General features: G+C 29.6%; 1 protein-coding gene across 3 annotated transcripts in view; it reads right to left on the bottom strand.

Moving 5' to 3' along the window:
- Window positions 1-1,794: 1,794 nt before the first annotated feature.
- The window catches only part of LOC136975518 (early endosome antigen 1-like), a 57,101-nt gene continuing 39,989 nt past the window's right edge, over window positions 1,795-18,906 (bottom strand). The window contains exons 7-13 of one of the 3 annotated variants that reach the window (XM_067270593.1): window positions 14,090-17,530; window positions 13,771-13,944; window positions 12,892-13,088; window positions 12,131-12,263; window positions 11,431-12,033; window positions 11,309-11,362; window positions 1,795-4,419 (exon numbers count right to left, since the gene is read on the bottom strand). In XM_067270593.1, the coding sequence (XP_067126694.1) occupies window positions 11,995-12,033; window positions 12,131-12,263; window positions 12,892-13,088; window positions 13,771-13,944; window positions 14,090-17,530 (3,984 nt within the window). In that variant the 3' untranslated portion in view covers window positions 1,795-4,419; window positions 11,309-11,362; window positions 11,431-11,994. Of the gene's footprint in view, window positions 4,420-11,308; window positions 11,363-11,430; window positions 12,034-12,055; window positions 12,264-12,891; window positions 13,089-13,770; window positions 13,945-14,089; window positions 17,531-18,906 lie in introns of those variants that run through there. The other 2 variants (XM_067270600.1, XM_067270585.1) reach the window with 2 other exon arrangements.

Raw genomic sequence — 18,906 nt, 5'->3', positions numbered from 1 at the left:
AAATTCTTAGGATTTCGCTTTTCGGAGATTCCTCGGTCGCCGTCGGGGTTGCGGGTTTCACGTATTAATGAAACATCAAACTGGATAAAGTTAATATTAGACGAAATAGTCGGTCTCCTCGAAGTTAACTACCGTCCTTTTCCCGAAAGCTTTGTACATTTCTAACCTTTCAAGTTGTTTCGACGAAGCACTATTTTTTCTCGATGACATCTTTTTCATTTCTAAGCAGTGAAGAAATTGTAGGGTTCTTCTAAAACCCTACAATTTCCCCACTCCTTAGCCCGATGTAGTAAGCACAGAATTCTATCTCCTTATAGATGGAAACAGAGGGCCTTGTGGTATGTGACTACCACACCATGTGATAGAACTGCCTCGGCTGAATATTCGGAAAGGCTAGATATCTACAAACTGTTCGATATAAGGACGGAATGAATATAGATAGTCCATTTATATGTCACTGTAGGCCTATAATCATACAATTTAGCAAACTCGCTGTAGAGGAAATTGCCGTCAACTTTGATGTTATAAACAATAGTGTAACGAAACGATGTGTATATCAAAATATATTTTGAATTATCGTCACGTTACTGAATGCCGTTTAGTAAAATCGTTATAAAAAGTTTTAATTGGCATAAATTTGAGCTTTTGTAATTCTGAGTAACATTTTGAACAACATTCATTTGTTTCCGTGCAATTTTATTTTTATAAGCATAAAATAAAGCCGTAAAACCGAAATAGCTCCACGGGAAACCCTGTGAACTTTGACCTATAGACCCGAAAGTTTCGCCAGCACCTCACTGATAAAGAGAAAGTTTTATTTACTACACAGTAAATGTTTTTTCTATTTACAATATTTGTAGCTCTTTTGAAAAGGAAACAATACCAGTAAATTACTGATAACTGATATTGAATGAGGAACCTTGCCCAAATTACTGGTAATACAAAAAGTCTGTAAATGTGCAGTCTCCATTGTTAATGAATGCTATCTTTGTTTTGTTTCTTTGTTATTAAATGGCACTAGAATACAAATAATAAATATTTAAATACAAAATTAATGTATTAAGTAAATGATACAAATATCACCTGACAGTATACAATTTATTAAGTTTACTGAACTGGAACTGTATTTGGTAAACCAATGATAAGGGTCTTGCAATTTCTGGAAGCAGTTCAGGTTGGGGAGTCATTTCTTAACCTAAATTTTCTTGGCTGTACGATTTATGTCAACTATCTTATTGCCTGTAAGATCAACCTGAACAAAACTTAACTCCAGCCACATGATTCTTACTTAAATGATGTTAGTAAATCAATCTGATTCTAAATATACTTTAGTCAAATTATGAAATAATTAATATAAAAGAAATATTTATTTAATATTAAAATCATTTTTATTAATATTAAATAATAAGCAAATATTTCTAGAGTATAACTTTTTATAATTTTGACATTAGTTACATAAATGACATATACTGGATTACAACACAGAGGATAACATTCTTGAAAATTTTTTTTATTGTAATTTTATTTTCATTATTATGAATTTTCAGAAACTTAATACTGTATTTACATTACTGTCTTGAAATAAATACTGTTTATCTAGACATTTACTTCCATATTGTAACGATTGTAAATCTATACTGAGTAAATTCACAAAAATTAATGCAGTACTGGTAATATCAATATTTTGCAAAATTATAATAATTTAACAATACACTAAGAGATTTGTAATAAATAAATAATGAAGAACTCCATTGAGGAGTCTTCTAACTTTCTAAATAACAGACAAACCAATAATACAGTTTTTATATTTTCCAAATTTTAATTAGAATTATATCTATAAATCCAAGACACACCGATTTGAAAATTCATATGGATATTAAAACTGCAGACCAATTTTATTTCTAATTTTCCGTCAAAATTTTAATTTTAACAAAAGAATAATTCTTGACTTGTTTTCTTCTCTGAAAACATGTGATACGATGGATGGTATATTGCATCTAAGTGCATTTGTGTGTATTTTCTTTTTTATATATGATAATACTGAATTACAACTGGATATAGTAGCCATTGTTTATCGGAAAACAACACAAACTATCTTCCAATATTGTCATATATGTATATATATTTATATATATCCAATTAATTTAAACTATATTTTCACTGATATGTTTGTCATATACAATATCATTTACTAAAATTTGCAAAAAATTATATTGTTTTAAAAACATCTTTCAAGAAGCACAAAAGGTTTCCAAACATTTTAGCTATTGTCCAGACAATATAAATTCTTACACAAATAGTATTGCAAAATATCAAAGTAACAAATATAGAAATAAAATAAATACACTTAGTCTGTTCTAAATTTAGTACTTGAGCATGTTCAGCATTATCAAATAGTTATATCATCTTCTATGTAAGTTATATTAACAACAGTGCTCTCTATACAAATTAATGGTATTCTCTAAATTATAAAACATCACATTCTGTACAGTGCATTAGTACAAAATTTAGAACAGTGGTCTGAAATAAAAACGAATTTTTGTACAATTTTAATTACAATTAATTGTATAGAAGCATTTGAATAACAACATATTGATTACATTAATCACAAAATTTCACAATATTTAACAACAAAGTCGTTTTACACATATCAAGTACGCACACATCCGTAAATGTATTTCACAGATATTTATAAATGCATAAATATTCCCTTAATTAAAACCAAGGTACATATATATTAACACATGATGATGATATTATATTTGAATTTGTAAATTTCAACAAGATTAATGTTGATTCAATAAAACTTGTTGGAATAATTATTAATTTTATATCTATACTTTCTATCTATAAACAAATATCAATAATTACTTTCAATAGTTGGAAACCAAATAACAAGTTCCAACAATTGCAAACATTCATTCCATCACCTATTCATACTTTCCTAGAACAATATAATTAATAATTGCATAGTTTAGATTAAAACGCTTGAATTATAAAAATGGAAGGTGATAATGTGGGGAGAGTGTTTTTCAAAGAAATTTATCTATAATCCTTATTACTGGATTTATTATTGAATATATTTCAATCAATCCAAGAGAATTCTGTAAGCAGGCTCATGTATAAATTCCTCGAGTTTGTACTTATTTTTTAATGACAGAAATAACTGAAATGGTTAATTTTCTATAGAGTAATTATTAAAAACTATAAACTAAATTGTTATTTTCAATTGATTTTCAATGGTTGAAAAAGATAATAATAAATTAAAAATATATCTCATAAATCAAACTTTAGGTATTTTGAAGAAGAGCTTATGTTCATTTAAAATTTATAAATTTTATGTTAAATTTGTACGATAAGTTTATAATATAAACCTTATATTACATCTTAAAAAATAATATATTGTACAGTATCACTTAAATTTATTGATGATTATTGTATATTATTGTTTTATTATCCAATATCTTATTTTTATTATTTTTTCTTATGTTACTAAAAGTATTCTAAGTCTGAATTTTGTTTCCCAGAACACCAAAATAAAATTTGTTGTGGAAGGCTGGAATATATTCTTGTTCACATAAAAATCAATTCTTTAACTTGAGAAAATAATAATAATTTCCATTGTATAGTATTTCATGACTAAATTCTGCAATGTTACAGTTAATTCCTTGGATGAGTGAAAGTAATCTCAAATGGCCACACAGTCATAAACAAGTATTTTAATAAAAACACACACACTTCAGCAATATATTTCAAGAAGCATACAATATATAATATTCAATATTGAATATGCTTCTATTATTATTTCAAATCTTAATAAATCCCTGACTATATTCATGATCAATATATCAAATAAATTATGAAAAATGACTTTATGAATATTTTTTTAAATATTTTAACTTATATTATAGTTTCTCATATGATGTTGATATAAGAGTTCGTTAAAGTGACAAATCTTAAAATTTAATTAAATAAATGTTTTATACATTAATATCTAAAACATTAACTGTTATAAAATGTTAAATGTTCACAACAGTATGAAACAATGTGATAACTCATAAGAAGGCTTATCAAAAAGTTCACACGTTTCCACTTTAATAAACAATACGGTTTGTCAATTTCCGTCAAACCTTCTTATATCTTAATATCCACTACATGATTGTTTTCAATGAATTTAATGCTTAGCATTTCGTTGTTTGCTGTTATATTTGATAATTAACTATGAAATAATATAAATATCTTAAAGTGTAACAACAAATAAACACAAACTGTGTCAATTGCTCATTTAAATAAATTTTGTTTATAATAGACTTTTGTTATTTAATTTATCTAAAAGTTATTGCCATTAATTATTCACTTCTTCAATGCATAATTAGAACATAGTGTGCACTAATTTCAAAAAATTATAATCAGTAAAATCTGAAAAGAATAAAAATAAAATATTGTTAAAAATCTCTAATAAATATTACTTTTTAATCAAAAATTTTATGTACAGGTATACCTTGCCTTACGTCGGTAATTGGTTCCAGGAGAGGCGACTTAAGTCGAATTTACTTGTGTAGTTACGACGTAAGTCGAAACTATGGTGGAAAACACCAATAATGAGCACTTAACAACCGCTAAATAAGACGACAACACAGAAACACAGATGTTTTCAAGTTTCGTTCTCTAGGATTTATGATGATTATATTAACATTTACTGTAAATGTACATATTTTAATATGATTTTATGTGCTTTTAACGCTTTTCTAATGATATTACGACTTCAATATTTGTGGCAGACAGATGTAAAGTCGAATAAAATGACCTAAACTTGATTTTTATTTTTCCATATACTTTTTTGACAAACGACATATAATCGAGAACGACGTAACTCGAGGTATACCTGTATACAGTATAATGTATATAATAAATTATTTTAACCTTAAATTAATATTTTACTTGAATAGATAAAATATACAGAAATGATTACATATTTATTCATGAAGAAAATGCCAGAATTAACTTAATTTTAGATATCTGATTTATTGAAAGTTGAAATTTAATAGGACTTATTATACTGGTGAAGTTTCTGATTAGCAAAGAGAGGAGTTTGTAGTCAAAACAAAATATCTTTATTTTCACCTGTTAAGAGATATTTTGTTTTGACTTTTAAATAAAATGTCTTGTATTAATTATGATAAACTGACAGAACTAAAGATAGTAGCTAAGAAATTAGTAAACATTTACCAAAATGTTTTTAATAGTAGCTATCAAAAACGTTTTAGTCTTTGACTACATTTTTTTCCCTAGTAGTATATATACCTCTATAGTTATTCGTGATATGTAAAAGAATGTTTAGGTGGAACTTGAGTAGATAACCAAAGTTTGAAAATACTGTCTTAAATTGTTATCTAAATGTAGGGGTTCCTTGAAGAATATTACTAGAAGGGTTTCAAAGGCTGTGGAAGGTTGAAAACCCCTGTACTAGAATACCATACTTTATATAATTTGATGTCTTTTGCTTTTTAGACTAATTAATACATTATAATTTTGAGTTTTATTATAAGACTAAACTTCTGCTGATTATATAAAAAGCTTTGCAACTATTGGGTTGTTTGGAAAGTAATTTCGTTTTCTCCATAGAAAAATAAACGTAATACTCTTATAATAAATAAATATTTTATTGAATTATATATTGATCATTTTGGTCAAATACCTGTTGTCATTGTTTCTGGTAGTAGCATGATTTCACATTAAAAAAAGTTTGTATAGACCGGAACAAGTAATAATCTGAGTGTGCCCAATCTGGCGAATATGGTTGGTATGATAACACATCCCATCTAAGCTATAACAGTTTCTGAGGAGTTACCAAACTTGTGTGAAATTTGGCATTATCATGGTAAAACACTACACTTTGTTGATCAATTTTGGCCTTTTCTGTTTCATGATATTACTCAATTTGTTTACTCGATGGCAGTACACTTTCGAATCAATTGTTAAATTGTCTGGTAAAAGCTCAAAAAAAAATTTCTTTAAAATCCCACCATAGAGAGCATCTCTCGTTAATAACATGTGGAACCCATATATCAAGTACCCTAAACGATTCAATTTAACAGATTTAATCTCTTAGTGATTTCATGTGTTGTTATATGGCAGATTGCTTCAATCAGTACCTTTATTTTGTATTCATTGGCTTCAAATGGCCATCCAGAATGTGGTGTATCTTTGATATTAAAATTGCCAGAATGCAATTTTGTAAACCAGTTTTGGCACTGTCTTTCTCTCAACACATCTTCTCCAAACATGTACCACAATTTTTTTCTTGTTTAAACAGCATTTTGATTTTTTAGTTATAAAAAAGTAAAATATGCCGAAAATGATGCTTTCGATTTTCCATATTTGATGGGTCACTGAAAAAAAAACAAAATTGTACGGAATCGAACAAAATTTTTTACAAACAAGCCTTAAAATGTCAGCTGTCAAAGTACATAATGAAAATGTGGTTTAAAATAAAATTGGCTGGTAAAAATACATCTAATTCCTCTAGTAATAAAAAAACGAAATTACTTTCCGAACAACCAATAACTTACATCAATCAGTAACTTGAAGCTTTTATTCATTCATTTAATGAGGTATATATCAAAACTTAGAGCTTTATTATAAATTCAACTAAATGACTCGAAACAACTTAAGATAATAATTCACAACCAAAGCAGATTGTTATAACTGTGAAATGAAAATTAACCTTATTTAACTATCTCATTTAATGATCAGGGCTTAAAGCAGTCATGGCAATAAAAAAAAAGTGAGAAAAGAGAGTTCACACTGAAAAAAGCTAAAAAAGCTAATACAGTAGAGCGTCGGTTAATCGGAAACGTCGGTAATCGAAATGGCCGAAAATCGGAACAATTTTCAGTCGGACTGTGTCGTGCTGAATCGAACGTTTTTGATACTAAATTTACTTCTAAAGTATAATTTTCATGTTTTTTATATTCTTCGATATATTTATTTTGTTTGTACAAAATGCAGAAATAATTTTTAACGATACGATAGCCTCGATTATTATTATAAAAATTTTCGTTAGGCCTAAAATCGACGAAAATTCAACACAAAGCGACACGCAACGGAGAAAAATTCAACACAAAGCGACACACAACGGAGAAAAATTTGAACATCGAACAGGTTAATATATTTTTTCGTACAAAGTCGGAAATTGGAACAAATAACTAATTGGAACAACCCCAGTCCCCAATTGACTCCAATTTTCGACGCTCTACTGTAGTCTTAAAATGAATGAAAACAGGCATTATTAAAAAAACACAAAATGCACACATATTTTGTATCAATAACATTGCATATGATATTAGATTGATTATTAAGTGGACTGATAAGATTAAATATGAAAATAGTTAGGCTGAGTTTATACTCCAGAAAAGTGACCAGTAAGACTGCATTAAGCCAGAACAGGCCCGCATTAAGTTTTCATGTGCCCCATACAGAATTCCCACCATTACACAGCAAAGCAAATGGAATAGTAACATAACTACCAGAATGTGTTTCCATATAACATGCCAAATTTCAAATGCCATTTATTTCAAGGTACATTTTTTGATTTCTTCATAAAAAAAATGTAATTAAAGAAGAAAAAAAACAACTTCTGGCAGAATCAGTGGGTTGCATGTTCATTATATAGCAGGGGTGGGCAAGCGAAAGTTCAGTGGGAGCCGAAATGTAGGTTTTGCAAAATGCATGGAAGCCACAGTTCTGTACCTTAATTTTATTATATAATATAAAACAAGTATTGAATTTTTTTAATAAACATATTTTCACAAAATTGTGGAAATAAAACTGTAAAAATAATAATAAAAAGGCAGAAATTAACACTTTCAGCAAGAGCCACATAAAACTCAAAAATGCGACTCCGAGACTGCATGCGGCTCTTGGAGTCGCATTTGCCCACGTCTGTTATATAGCAATACCACTAGTAATTGTGACCCAATCATTTATTTGGTAATTTTATCAATATTTTTTAAATGATTAAAAATAAAATTACAGAATTCATTACTGGTAATACTAGTCTCACAAATCTATTCCCCTGAATACAATAAAACAATTTGTTAGTTATTCGACCCACAACTGACAGAGAAGAGAGTTTATGAAAACAATGTAATTAAACATTTAGCAGTTTGTTGTCCTTCACAGTGGGGAACTGGCAGAGTCTATTACTTTTATGGGAGAAAATATACAAAGCTTTCTACTACCCTGAAGTTGAAAAATAATACAATCCCATGAAATTTAACAAATCTGACCTTAATAAGTAAATGATGAAATTATTTACAGAGAGTTGATATTTGATAAGTTTAGTTTTTTGCTCTTATAGAACAAATTACAGAAATTATAAATAAAAATCTCATTTTTTAAAAATTAAAATCATAAAATTTCGCTTACAAAAGATCAAGATGGAACGCACGCTTTTTATTTTTATAATCACTTTGGTTTATTAGACACAGATATTATTCTTATATAGATTTATGAATTATAATAAACATACATTATGTATAAAATTACATTAAAATAACACTGTAATTAACGTCTGAAATGAAAAAGTAATTGAATCGAGTCTCGCCTCCATATTAATTAACGCGCATTGGTGTAGCCAGAGTTTGCTATGGGGGGCCTAGAGGCTGTAATTTTCTGGGGACCTGCTCTGTGGCTCCATCTGGAAACCCTTCACACCACACGACCTCACCCGGGCTTTGCAGGACACCACCATCGGCACCCTGACGGATTCCTGGTCAGCGGTGCTCCACAACAAAGGCCAGGACCACCTACGCCTTTTCGCCTCCTGGAGGTACAGTTGCGCGTCATCTCGCCACGCGGAGACGCTTTTGGCCCGGCTCCGGACCGAGACGACCCCGTTACATGCTTTCCTTTACTCACGGCATCTTCACGACTCCCCGGGGTGCTCCCATTGTGGCGCAGCGAAAACTACACTTCATTACTGGCTACACTGCCCCAAATACACTATAGCCCACAAGGACCTAGGCAACACGATGACCCTAAACATGTCTCTGGTGCGCACGCTGACACCTATCTACTGGCCGCCGGCCTCCATCACTCCTAGTCAACACGTGGCGGCGCTGGAGCGCTACATTAGCCTCACTAGCTGTTTCGCTTAGCAACTGGCAACGTCGATCGGAGAAAGAGCCGCAAAGGCTATAATCTCCATATTAAATTGAAGAAGAAGAAGAAGAAGAAGAATTTTCTGGGAGGAGCGCCAGGTTAACTGGGAGGGGCGTGCCCACCCATGCCCCTTCCTGGTTACGCCCATGTTAACACGCCACAGTAATTAATTGATCACGTTGCATCAAATTAAATAATTTATAAAAATTAAAATAATAAATACGTTTATAAAATAATTGGCTGTATCTGTTCGCAATGATAATGTAAAACACACTGTACTTATAGTTTAGCATTTCCGATATTTAATTTATTTTTGAATTTTAAAATATAAGAAAAACAATTTTTTAAATAAAGTTTTACGCATTGATATCTGCAACTTTAGATAATACAAGGATATAAGAATCCATCAAAAAAGTTAGTTAATAATAATTAAAATCGAGAAAAAATATAAGTTTCTTTCGAGGTAAGGAAACTTTTAAAAAGTCAGGTATGCGACCACGTGACGCCCATCTCCCCACTTTGCGTAGCCAAACGGTTGAAGTTGAAATAAAACCCCAGCAGAAGTAAAAACGAACATGGGCGCATGTATAGGACAATAAACTTGAACAAGAGCAAAGATGAGACATGGCACCATGTAATTTATGCTAATTACTTTCTAATATTAAAAAATTAAAATCTTCAATAAATTATAATTAAATTAATTTTTTTACTGAGTTCGACTAGAAGCATATCGAAAAGCTAGATTAAAGTGAAAATAGCGGTTTTTCGACGCTAAATATTTACAAATTAATTTTTTAATTTGGTGCCGGATTGACCGCAGCTGTTCGAATGCGCACGTGCGTGACGAGTTTTATAGTTTCTGTCGAAATGGAAAATGAAGGACACCGTTATATACAGAATACAGAAAACCATGGTGCATGCCAAATATATAAGCATCCACTTAAAACCAAACTTTTGTCTTTGTCTAAAGATTGTCTCTACAGAAGTTAATATTTAGGATATTAGTTTAAAATCTTGTATTTCCTGGCACAAGATTCGCTCAATCTTTAATTTTACAGAGTGCTAGAAAGATACAAGCTTTGAAATGAGTGTCCTACAACGTTTTATTTAATAATAACAGTAGAAATCAAATTTATTATCGCTCAACAATTATTATTTTTGGTTTTTCTACGGTAGTCAAAAACGAGTAATGTCATCATTTAAGCTAAAGAATAGCAGGCGGTTGGGAAGAAATTTGCTTAGCAACTTACTTCAGAAAGTATTGGGTTCTATACGATTTTCCATTGCTAAAACATGAGTTTCTACTGTTAGTATTAAATAAAATCTATTTCTTTCTTTTGTCCACTGCACTTAAATAAATACAAATGCTAAAAATAATGCTGTATAAAAATCACTCTTAACGCTGAACTAGAAGTGTACTTGTGTCTTAATGCAGCGTGATTATATCGAAGTGCCGCGGAGATCGGTATTTCACAAGGATACAAGCAAGGAGAACCCACGTGCAAATTCCTACAGCATGTGCAGAGTATCAAGCTTTGGGAAGCTCCTCGTTTTGTTAGTTTATATAAATGTAGTACACTACATGTGTATACGACAGTGCCTTATCATGTCGCGCACGGTCCATAAGGCATATGGGGACGTGCTGGTCGCTATTTCGCTCCTGAGCGCATTTACGAAAAAAAAAATTTCACATGGGAAGTGAAAAAAGCTAAAAAAGTGAGTTTTTCTCAGAAAAAGCTAAAAAAAGAGGAGCTATGAAAAAAAGCTAAAAAAGAGAGTCACTTTAAGCCCTGAATGATGTAAGCAATAAATAAAATTAAGTTCAAAACAAGAACTAATTTAGTTAACAAATTTAGATGACTAAACCATTAATCTTCTGATGCTTCAAGGTCTAAATTGTATGAATTTGAATGAAATATCTTGCATTTCTCAAAATTAATCTATATGTAATTGAAAAATTATCACTTTAACTAAAATTAGTTTCATGTAAGCAAATTATATTAAATATATTATTCAATTTTAAATTATTATTAATTTTATATTAGTTAATTTTAACATCACAAAAATATTTAAGTATTCTTATAAATTAACTCTTCAACTTTAAAATTATTTTAATCAAAACAATAATTAACTAATGTAATACCTTCTTTAGTTCTTTTCCATTTATCTTAAAATATTTAAAATCATTCACCTTCATCTGAAATAATAATAAAAACAGTTAGTACAAACAACAATAAAATTTAATCAATACAGAAACATTTATACCTTTCACTTTCATTCCTCTTCTCAAAAGAGAGGAATACTAAAACAACATGTATTAATAGCACCATTCATGAATAATATTAGGCTTGGCAGTCATTACTTTATCCTCTCTTGTATATTTTCATCCATACTTGTATATGAAACAAGGCTGAAGTGGAGAAGTGGGTGCATAATGGGCAAAAGAAAAACAATAAAAATAATACTGACACATAAAAAAAAAAAAAAATAATAGTAACTGAACAAATAATTATAAATTAAAATATAAAAATAAATAAAATTAATGAGATTAATATAAGCCAACATGCATATAGTCATCTCTCATAAAAGGTATTTATATCAAAAGGCACAAAAACACAGATATAATCAACATTGAACATGCTGAATTTGACAATTGCACCAATGTGATGATGAGTATGTGAAAGAAGAGTAAAAAATTACGGCAGAGTGTTATTATTTTATCAGTATTTTGTTACCCAAAGGGTAATTACGGAAGACAAATTGTCCATTGCAATAACCAAATAGCATTCCAAAACTGACTCCAAATAAAAGAGGTAGCAAAACTCATTTTTAGAAGAAACTAGAAAAGAAGCTGGCAGGCCCAGTTTGCTGAAGCAAAACAATGATTAGTGATAAAAGTATTGTTAGTTTTCATCATTTCATTTTATATTATGGTATAGTTTTTAATATATATTAATATTCTTACTTGAGATTTGCCAGCGTCTTTAGCATGCTCTTCTTCTCTACGTGGTTCTTTCATCAAATGAACAGCATGTGCTTTTTCAGCTTGGTGCGTTCGTTTTAAATTATTTAATTGTGCTTCTTTTTCCTTCAGTGCACTAAATAATTAAAAATTTATGCATGTTTTAACATGTAAATAAAATTGTTTTTTAAAAGTATCAATATTAATATCTACATTGTTTCATGTCAATTTTTCATCTTTATCTCAGACTTTTTAACTTTTTTAGAAGAGTAAACAGTATTATTTTGACTTATAAATAATTAAAACTAGACATTAAATTAAAATATTAAAAAATAATTTTTAACTGTTTTTATTGGCAAAATTAGAGATTTCATCAAGAGGCTAACAGCTACTTAAATTCTGAGAACTAAGTAGTTGTTTCCATTCACATAAAACAACTTCTGCATGAAAACAGTCATACACTGCATTTACATTACTGCACATATACATATGAAACAACAAGTGCCATTGCCCTAATTACTAAGCATGGTGAATTGATGTTAACCAGCAATCACTGCTCAACATCAATTCACCATGCTTATCCTGTTATGGTTTATGCAACTTTATCTACAGAAAAATTAATGTTGTCGTCTTATAGATATCTCATTGTTATAGTAAAAAACTAAATTATCTTTACAGCAAATATATTATTATGAATAATGAATATGTGAAATTATTTATAACTGTCAAATGATAAAAAATATAAATCCTTAAAAAATACATACTCCTGTAATTCCTTAATTTGGTTATTCAAAGCAAATTTTTCTTCTTCTGTACTTGTCATAATTTGAAGAAGTCTTTCCAATTCTGCCTGAGATCTGTTTGCATCTTCAACTGCTTTTGACTTTGATTTCTCTAATTCAATATATTTATGTTGTAATTCATTAAACTGTTTCATAAACTTTTCATTTCTTCCACCTCCCTATATTTAAAACATCAAATTTCATTTCATTAAAAGTGCATTTTTTAAATTCATATTAAATGCTATTCATTAAAAGTTATTGACCTAATGAGTCAATAACTTTTAATAAAATTACCACTATCTTAATAGTAATAATCCTATTTGTCAAAAAACTTTAATCAAGAAATGAGAAAATACAATGTAGTGCAATGTCAAAATTGTCAATTTATACAAGCCTATTTATATTGTGACATTTGATTAGTCAAATCATTAAAGTTATTTGACAAATAAAAATCAACTTATAACTTATGATTAAAGAAAAAATTAAGATGTTTAAATTGAAAACATTAATCATAGTAACAGCACTTAAACTTTATTATGTTCAATAGATATTTAATAAGATATTAAAAATGATCTTATATTTGATTTAAATCAAAATATTTTGTTTAAAGACAGATTTTATCTGAAATTTTCCAATAATTTTTCTGAACAGCATAAATATATAGAATGTTTCTTATAGTATATATTACATAAGAAACAATTTACTGGAAAATTTTAAATATAATTGTACTAAAGCATGTATGCATGCATGCACATACACAAAGTTTCATGTCTATAACTATAAAAAATTTATCTTTATATCATTAATATTGATACAATCATAATAATATAAGACTTATGCTTTTTTTTTTAAATAACAAACCTGTTGTAAATGAGTTTCCATTTGTTCTATCCTTTCTGCTCTTTTTTTCAAGCTTTTTTCTACTTCTTCTAATGCTTTCTGTTTTTCTTCCAAGTGTTTTTTTATCATTAGCAATTCATTATCTTGATCCTGAGGAACTTTTTTTGCTTGTCGATGTAATTGTTGTAGATCAGCCTAAAGAAATAATAGTTTCAATAAAATAAGAAATAAAGATATCTTCTTACTCACTTACTGGAAGTAATGACAAACACTAAAAACCTTTAAAATCCAGTAACACAAATAAGAAATTTCAAAATTATGTGAATATTACAATACATACCTCTCTTTTCTCTAATTCTTGAACTAATTTTTCTAATTGAGATTGGAATCTTTCTCTTTCTACTGAAAAATTTTTTATTTCTTCTTGAGCTCTTTCATATTGTTTTCTTAACTGTTGAGCTTCTTGAGCCATTTTTTTTGTTTCAGATCTTTGATGTTCTAGTTCAGCTCTTAATTCATCATTCTGAATTCCCTTTTCAAAACTTTTCTGTAATTTCATTTGCTCAGCTTTAAGCTGTTTATTATGCTCTTTAGATTTCATTAATTCATTATGAGAGTTTTCTAATTCTTTCTCTAGTATAGCAATAGCATCAACAGCTCTTTCCAGTTCAGAATGTAGTTCTTTATTTTCATAAGTAGTTTTTTGTAATTGTTGTTCTAATTTTTGTAATTCTCTTTGCATTCTATGTACTTCTTGCTGTGACTTTTCTAATTCTGTTTTGGATACTTGCTGAACTTGTTGTGTTTTGATACTCGATACTGCAGATTTTGCATGTTCAAGTTCGGCTTGATAATTCTGTACTTCTTTCTGCAATTTATCTCTTGCTTCAACAGTTCTATGTAATTCTGTTTGAGTTACTTCTAATTGCTCATGCATTCTTTTACAATCAGATTGCATTTTATCAAGCTTTCTTTTTAATTTTACCTCATTTTCTTGAAACCTTCCCATATAAACATCAGCATCTTCTAAATCTTGTTTTAATTTACTTATTTCTGTTTGAAGTCGACTATTATCAGCTAATGTTTTTTGTAAATCTGTTTCAGATTTACTTAACAATTGTTTCAGACGTGTAATTTCATTAGATGTTTGCTGAGAATCAGTTGGTGTTGTTTGTTTGTTATACTGAGCATTTTCTAACTGTGACTGTGTTCTATTTAAAGCTAATTGTAAAGATTTTAATTCTGCTTGTAATGAGTCTCTTTCCTGACATGTTTTCTGTAATTCTATCTGATTTCTTTCAAGTCTATCTTTCACTTTTTCAAATTCAATCATTATTTTACCAATTTCTTGTTTTTGATGATCCTCAACATATTTTTCTGTTTTTGTGTGACTTACATCTATTCTCTTATGAAGTTGATCAATATCAGCTTGTTGTTGTTGTTTAAAATCTTGCATTCTCTGTAAATCTAATTTGGCAGTTTCATATTTATCTTTTACTTTTTCAATTTCAATATGCAGTCTTTCTATTTCATTTGCATATCGTTCTCTTTCTTGTATTGTTACTCCCTTATCACTTCGTATTCTATCAAGATCATTCTGAAGCTTTTGAATTTCAGCTGACATTACTTCCTTTTGTTGGTTTGATTTTTCAATTTCTAATTGTGCTTTCTCATATCTATCTTTTATTTTTTCCATGTCAATTCTAATCCTCTCAATTTCAACCTGTGATTTTTCTTGAACAGAATGATACTTTGACATTTGTGTTTGATATCTTTCCAACTCTGCTTGAATATTTTCTTTATCAGATTGAATTCTATCTTTTTCATTCTGTGCTCTTCTTAATTCAACCTGAGATCTATCTAATTTTTCATAAACTTTCTCAAGTTCTACTTGCATTCTAGCAATTTCTTCTTGTGATTTTTCATGGCTAGTTTGTGTTTTACCAATATGAGTTTGTATCCTATCCAATTCAATAGACATATGATCCACATCTGCCTGTAATTTGTCACGTTCAGACTGTATTCTTCTTAGTTCTACCTGGGATTTTTCATACCTATCTCGAATAACTTCAAGTTCCATTTGACATCTATCTAATTCACCTTTACATTTTTCCTCAGATTCCTTTGTTTTAGAAAGCTGAGAGTATGTTTTAGCATATAAATCTTTAAGACCATCAAACTCTTCCTGTGATTTTCGTTGTTCCTCTTTTGCTTTGGCCGATATAACTTGAGATTTTTCCAATTCTAATGTTAATTTGTCTATTTCTGCTTGTGACTGATCAAATTTAGACTGAATTTTGTACAATTCAGACTGAGATCTTTCTAGTTTTTCAAGAAGTTTTTCATATTCAACTCTTGATAACTCTCTATCTTCCTGTGCTTTTTGCAATTGTTGTTGTAATTTATCTTGTTTCTCTCTTAAGACTCTTAATTCTGCTTGAGAAGTGTCATAATCTACATGATATTTTTCTAACTGATTTTGAGTTTTCTCTAATCTATCTCTAACTACTTCAAATTCAGCCTGAGCATTTTCTTTATCCTTCTGCACTTTATTGAACTGAGTTTGAAGAAGATCAACTCTTTCTTGAAGTTTTTCTACTTCATTATGAAGGACATCCTTTTCCTTTTGAACTCTTTGCAATTGAGTTTGAGTTCGTTCAAATTTTTCTCTCATTTTTTCAGCATCTAATTGTGAAACTTCTTTTTCTTTTTGTAATCTTTGAGACTGATTTTGATTTTGTGTTAACTGTATTTGTAAACTCTCAACTTCACATTGAGCACGCTCTCTCTCTGACTGAAGTCTACGTATCTCAGCATTTGCTTTATCCAATTTTTCCTGAATACGATCTGTATCAAGCTGTGCTTTATCTAAGGAAGCTTGAGTTTTTTCATGCTGAACTTGTGCTTTATTTAAAGTTGCTTGTACTCTTTCTAGTTCACTTCTTAACTTTTCTGCTTCAGTTAATGCGGCATCTCTTTCAGAATGGGAACGGGCTACAGCTGCTTGAACGCGATCATATTCTTCTTGTAAACTTTCCTTTTCTATTTGAGCATTTTCTAATTTAGCTTTCAATCTATAAACTTCACCTTGTGATCTTTCGACTTTTTCTTGCAACTGTTCAACTTCTCCACGTGCACGATCCTGTTCAGCTTGATTCATACGTAACTCAGCTTGTGCACGTCTCAAATCAGATTGAACACGCTCTAACCTTTCTTGCATTCTATCTGTTTCTTCTGTCTGATATAATGGATTTTTACCAACAGAAGAAGTTTGAGTGCGTTCTTGAACAGATTTTAATCTATCAGTTTGATCTCTCAATCGTTCATTTTCCATTGATAACCACGATGTCTCTGATTTAGCTTGTTCCCATTCATTTTGAATCTTACTCATTTCTCCTTGTAATTTATCAAGTTCTGCTCTGGCTTGCCCTAACTCTGATTGAGAGTTCTCTAATTTTACTTCTACCCTATCTTTTTCAGCAGCAGCTTTTTCTAACCTAACTTGCAATTTTTCCATCTCACTTTCAAGTGCATGCATTTTCATTTTATATTCAGCAATTTCATGTTCGTGTAATTCTCTTTCTTCATTTCTCTCTTGTTCAGCTCTATCTCTTTGTTCTCGTAACTGAGAAATTTGCTTTTCTTTATCACTAATTGCTTCTTCCAAACTTGAAAGAGCTCCTTCGGATGATGAATGATGAGCTTGCATTGCTGTCAATCTTGCTCTAGCCATATCAACCTGATTGTCTTTTTCTTTCAGTAGATCTTCTAAATTTTCAATCTATAATTATTTAAAAAGTTAGTAGGTATATCGCTTGAATGTGTGATTAAAGTTAAAATTAAAATCAAATAAATGCATTCGTCTGAGATTAATCAGTTTCCACATTACTTTAAAAAAATTTAATTTCGGTTCAATTATATTCAAACAAAATGTTGATTAATCTTATTAATGTTTTATATTTGTTTTCATCAAAAATTGCTTTCAAACATTTGAAAAGAGATAATATAAGGAATATAGGAACACACATACATACATGGTAACTCAGAGACAAGAAATTTTGAAAGTATGGTGACAGCTCTGCAAGGTAAGTGGAACTGACTGAACTGAACCCTGCTTATGAGATCTTGCCATTTAGTTATCATGGAGCAGTGAAGTGACGTGCATTGTGTGTTTGTGGTCAAAGCATTTTATAAGAACAATGACAGTGTGGAAGCTGCATTAGAGAACTTGACATCATTTCAATTTAGGATATCATGACTATGTTCTGTCAGCATATGTCATTAATACATTAGTATGAAAGTTTGAGGAAACAAGTTCAGCTCTGAAAAAGAAACCTGCAGGTAGTGTGCAAACTGTTTATATGCCAAATATCAAAGCTGTTTGAGCTGCCATCAAAAGAAGCCTGTAATGTTCAGTTCAACATCATTCTGCATCTTTACAGTGATCAAAGAATACTGTCAGCAAACTTAAATTTCCATCTATACAGATCATCCATAAACTGAAACCCAATGTGACAAGAATTTTATGAATAAGTGGTAACAAAAGTAAAAAAAGGATAATGACGTCATTAACAATTTGTGGGTGTTGGATGAAGCCCACTTCCACCTGAATGGATTTGTCAATAAAAAAAATTTTTGCTATTCAGTCCAGCAAAATCTTGCTTAGCTACTAACTAGTTTATGTTTACCATACTGTACAACTGTCAGCAACTGAGTATGCAATCACAAATGTTTTTGGCTTTATTCAGAGGTCTTCTTCAAAGATCTCTAAATGAAACCAAATTGGTGAAATAGCAAGTTATAGTTCTATTGAACTTCCATATGTTCTAGCTGGTTATTTCATCTGAAGAGGGCTTCTGAACAAAACTGAAAAGTTTGTGATTGAATATTCAATGTGCTGAAAATTGTATGGTAACCATAAACTAGTTAGTATATAATCTTTTACATAATTTAATAATTTCTGATTTTGTAAATTTAATGTTTTAAAAATAAAACTTTTTAAACTTATTATTCTATGAAGATTCTCTGTATTTGTTGTGTATCTAGTTAGTAATAAAAATTACCTGTCAAATTTACCATTTTAATGCTTGTCATATTTTCCATAGCAAGCATTCAATGAAGTCATCTCACTACCATTTTGTAAACAACATGCATCCA

Source organism: Centruroides vittatus, unplaced genomic scaffold (assembly GCF_030686945.1).
Source record: "Centruroides vittatus isolate TY-2023 unplaced genomic scaffold, ASM3068694v2 contig_1089, whole genome shotgun sequence".
NCBI classification, from domain to species: Eukaryota; Metazoa; Arthropoda; class Arachnida; order Scorpiones; family Buthidae; genus Centruroides; species Centruroides vittatus.
This window is presented reverse-complemented; position numbering and strand designations above follow the sequence as displayed.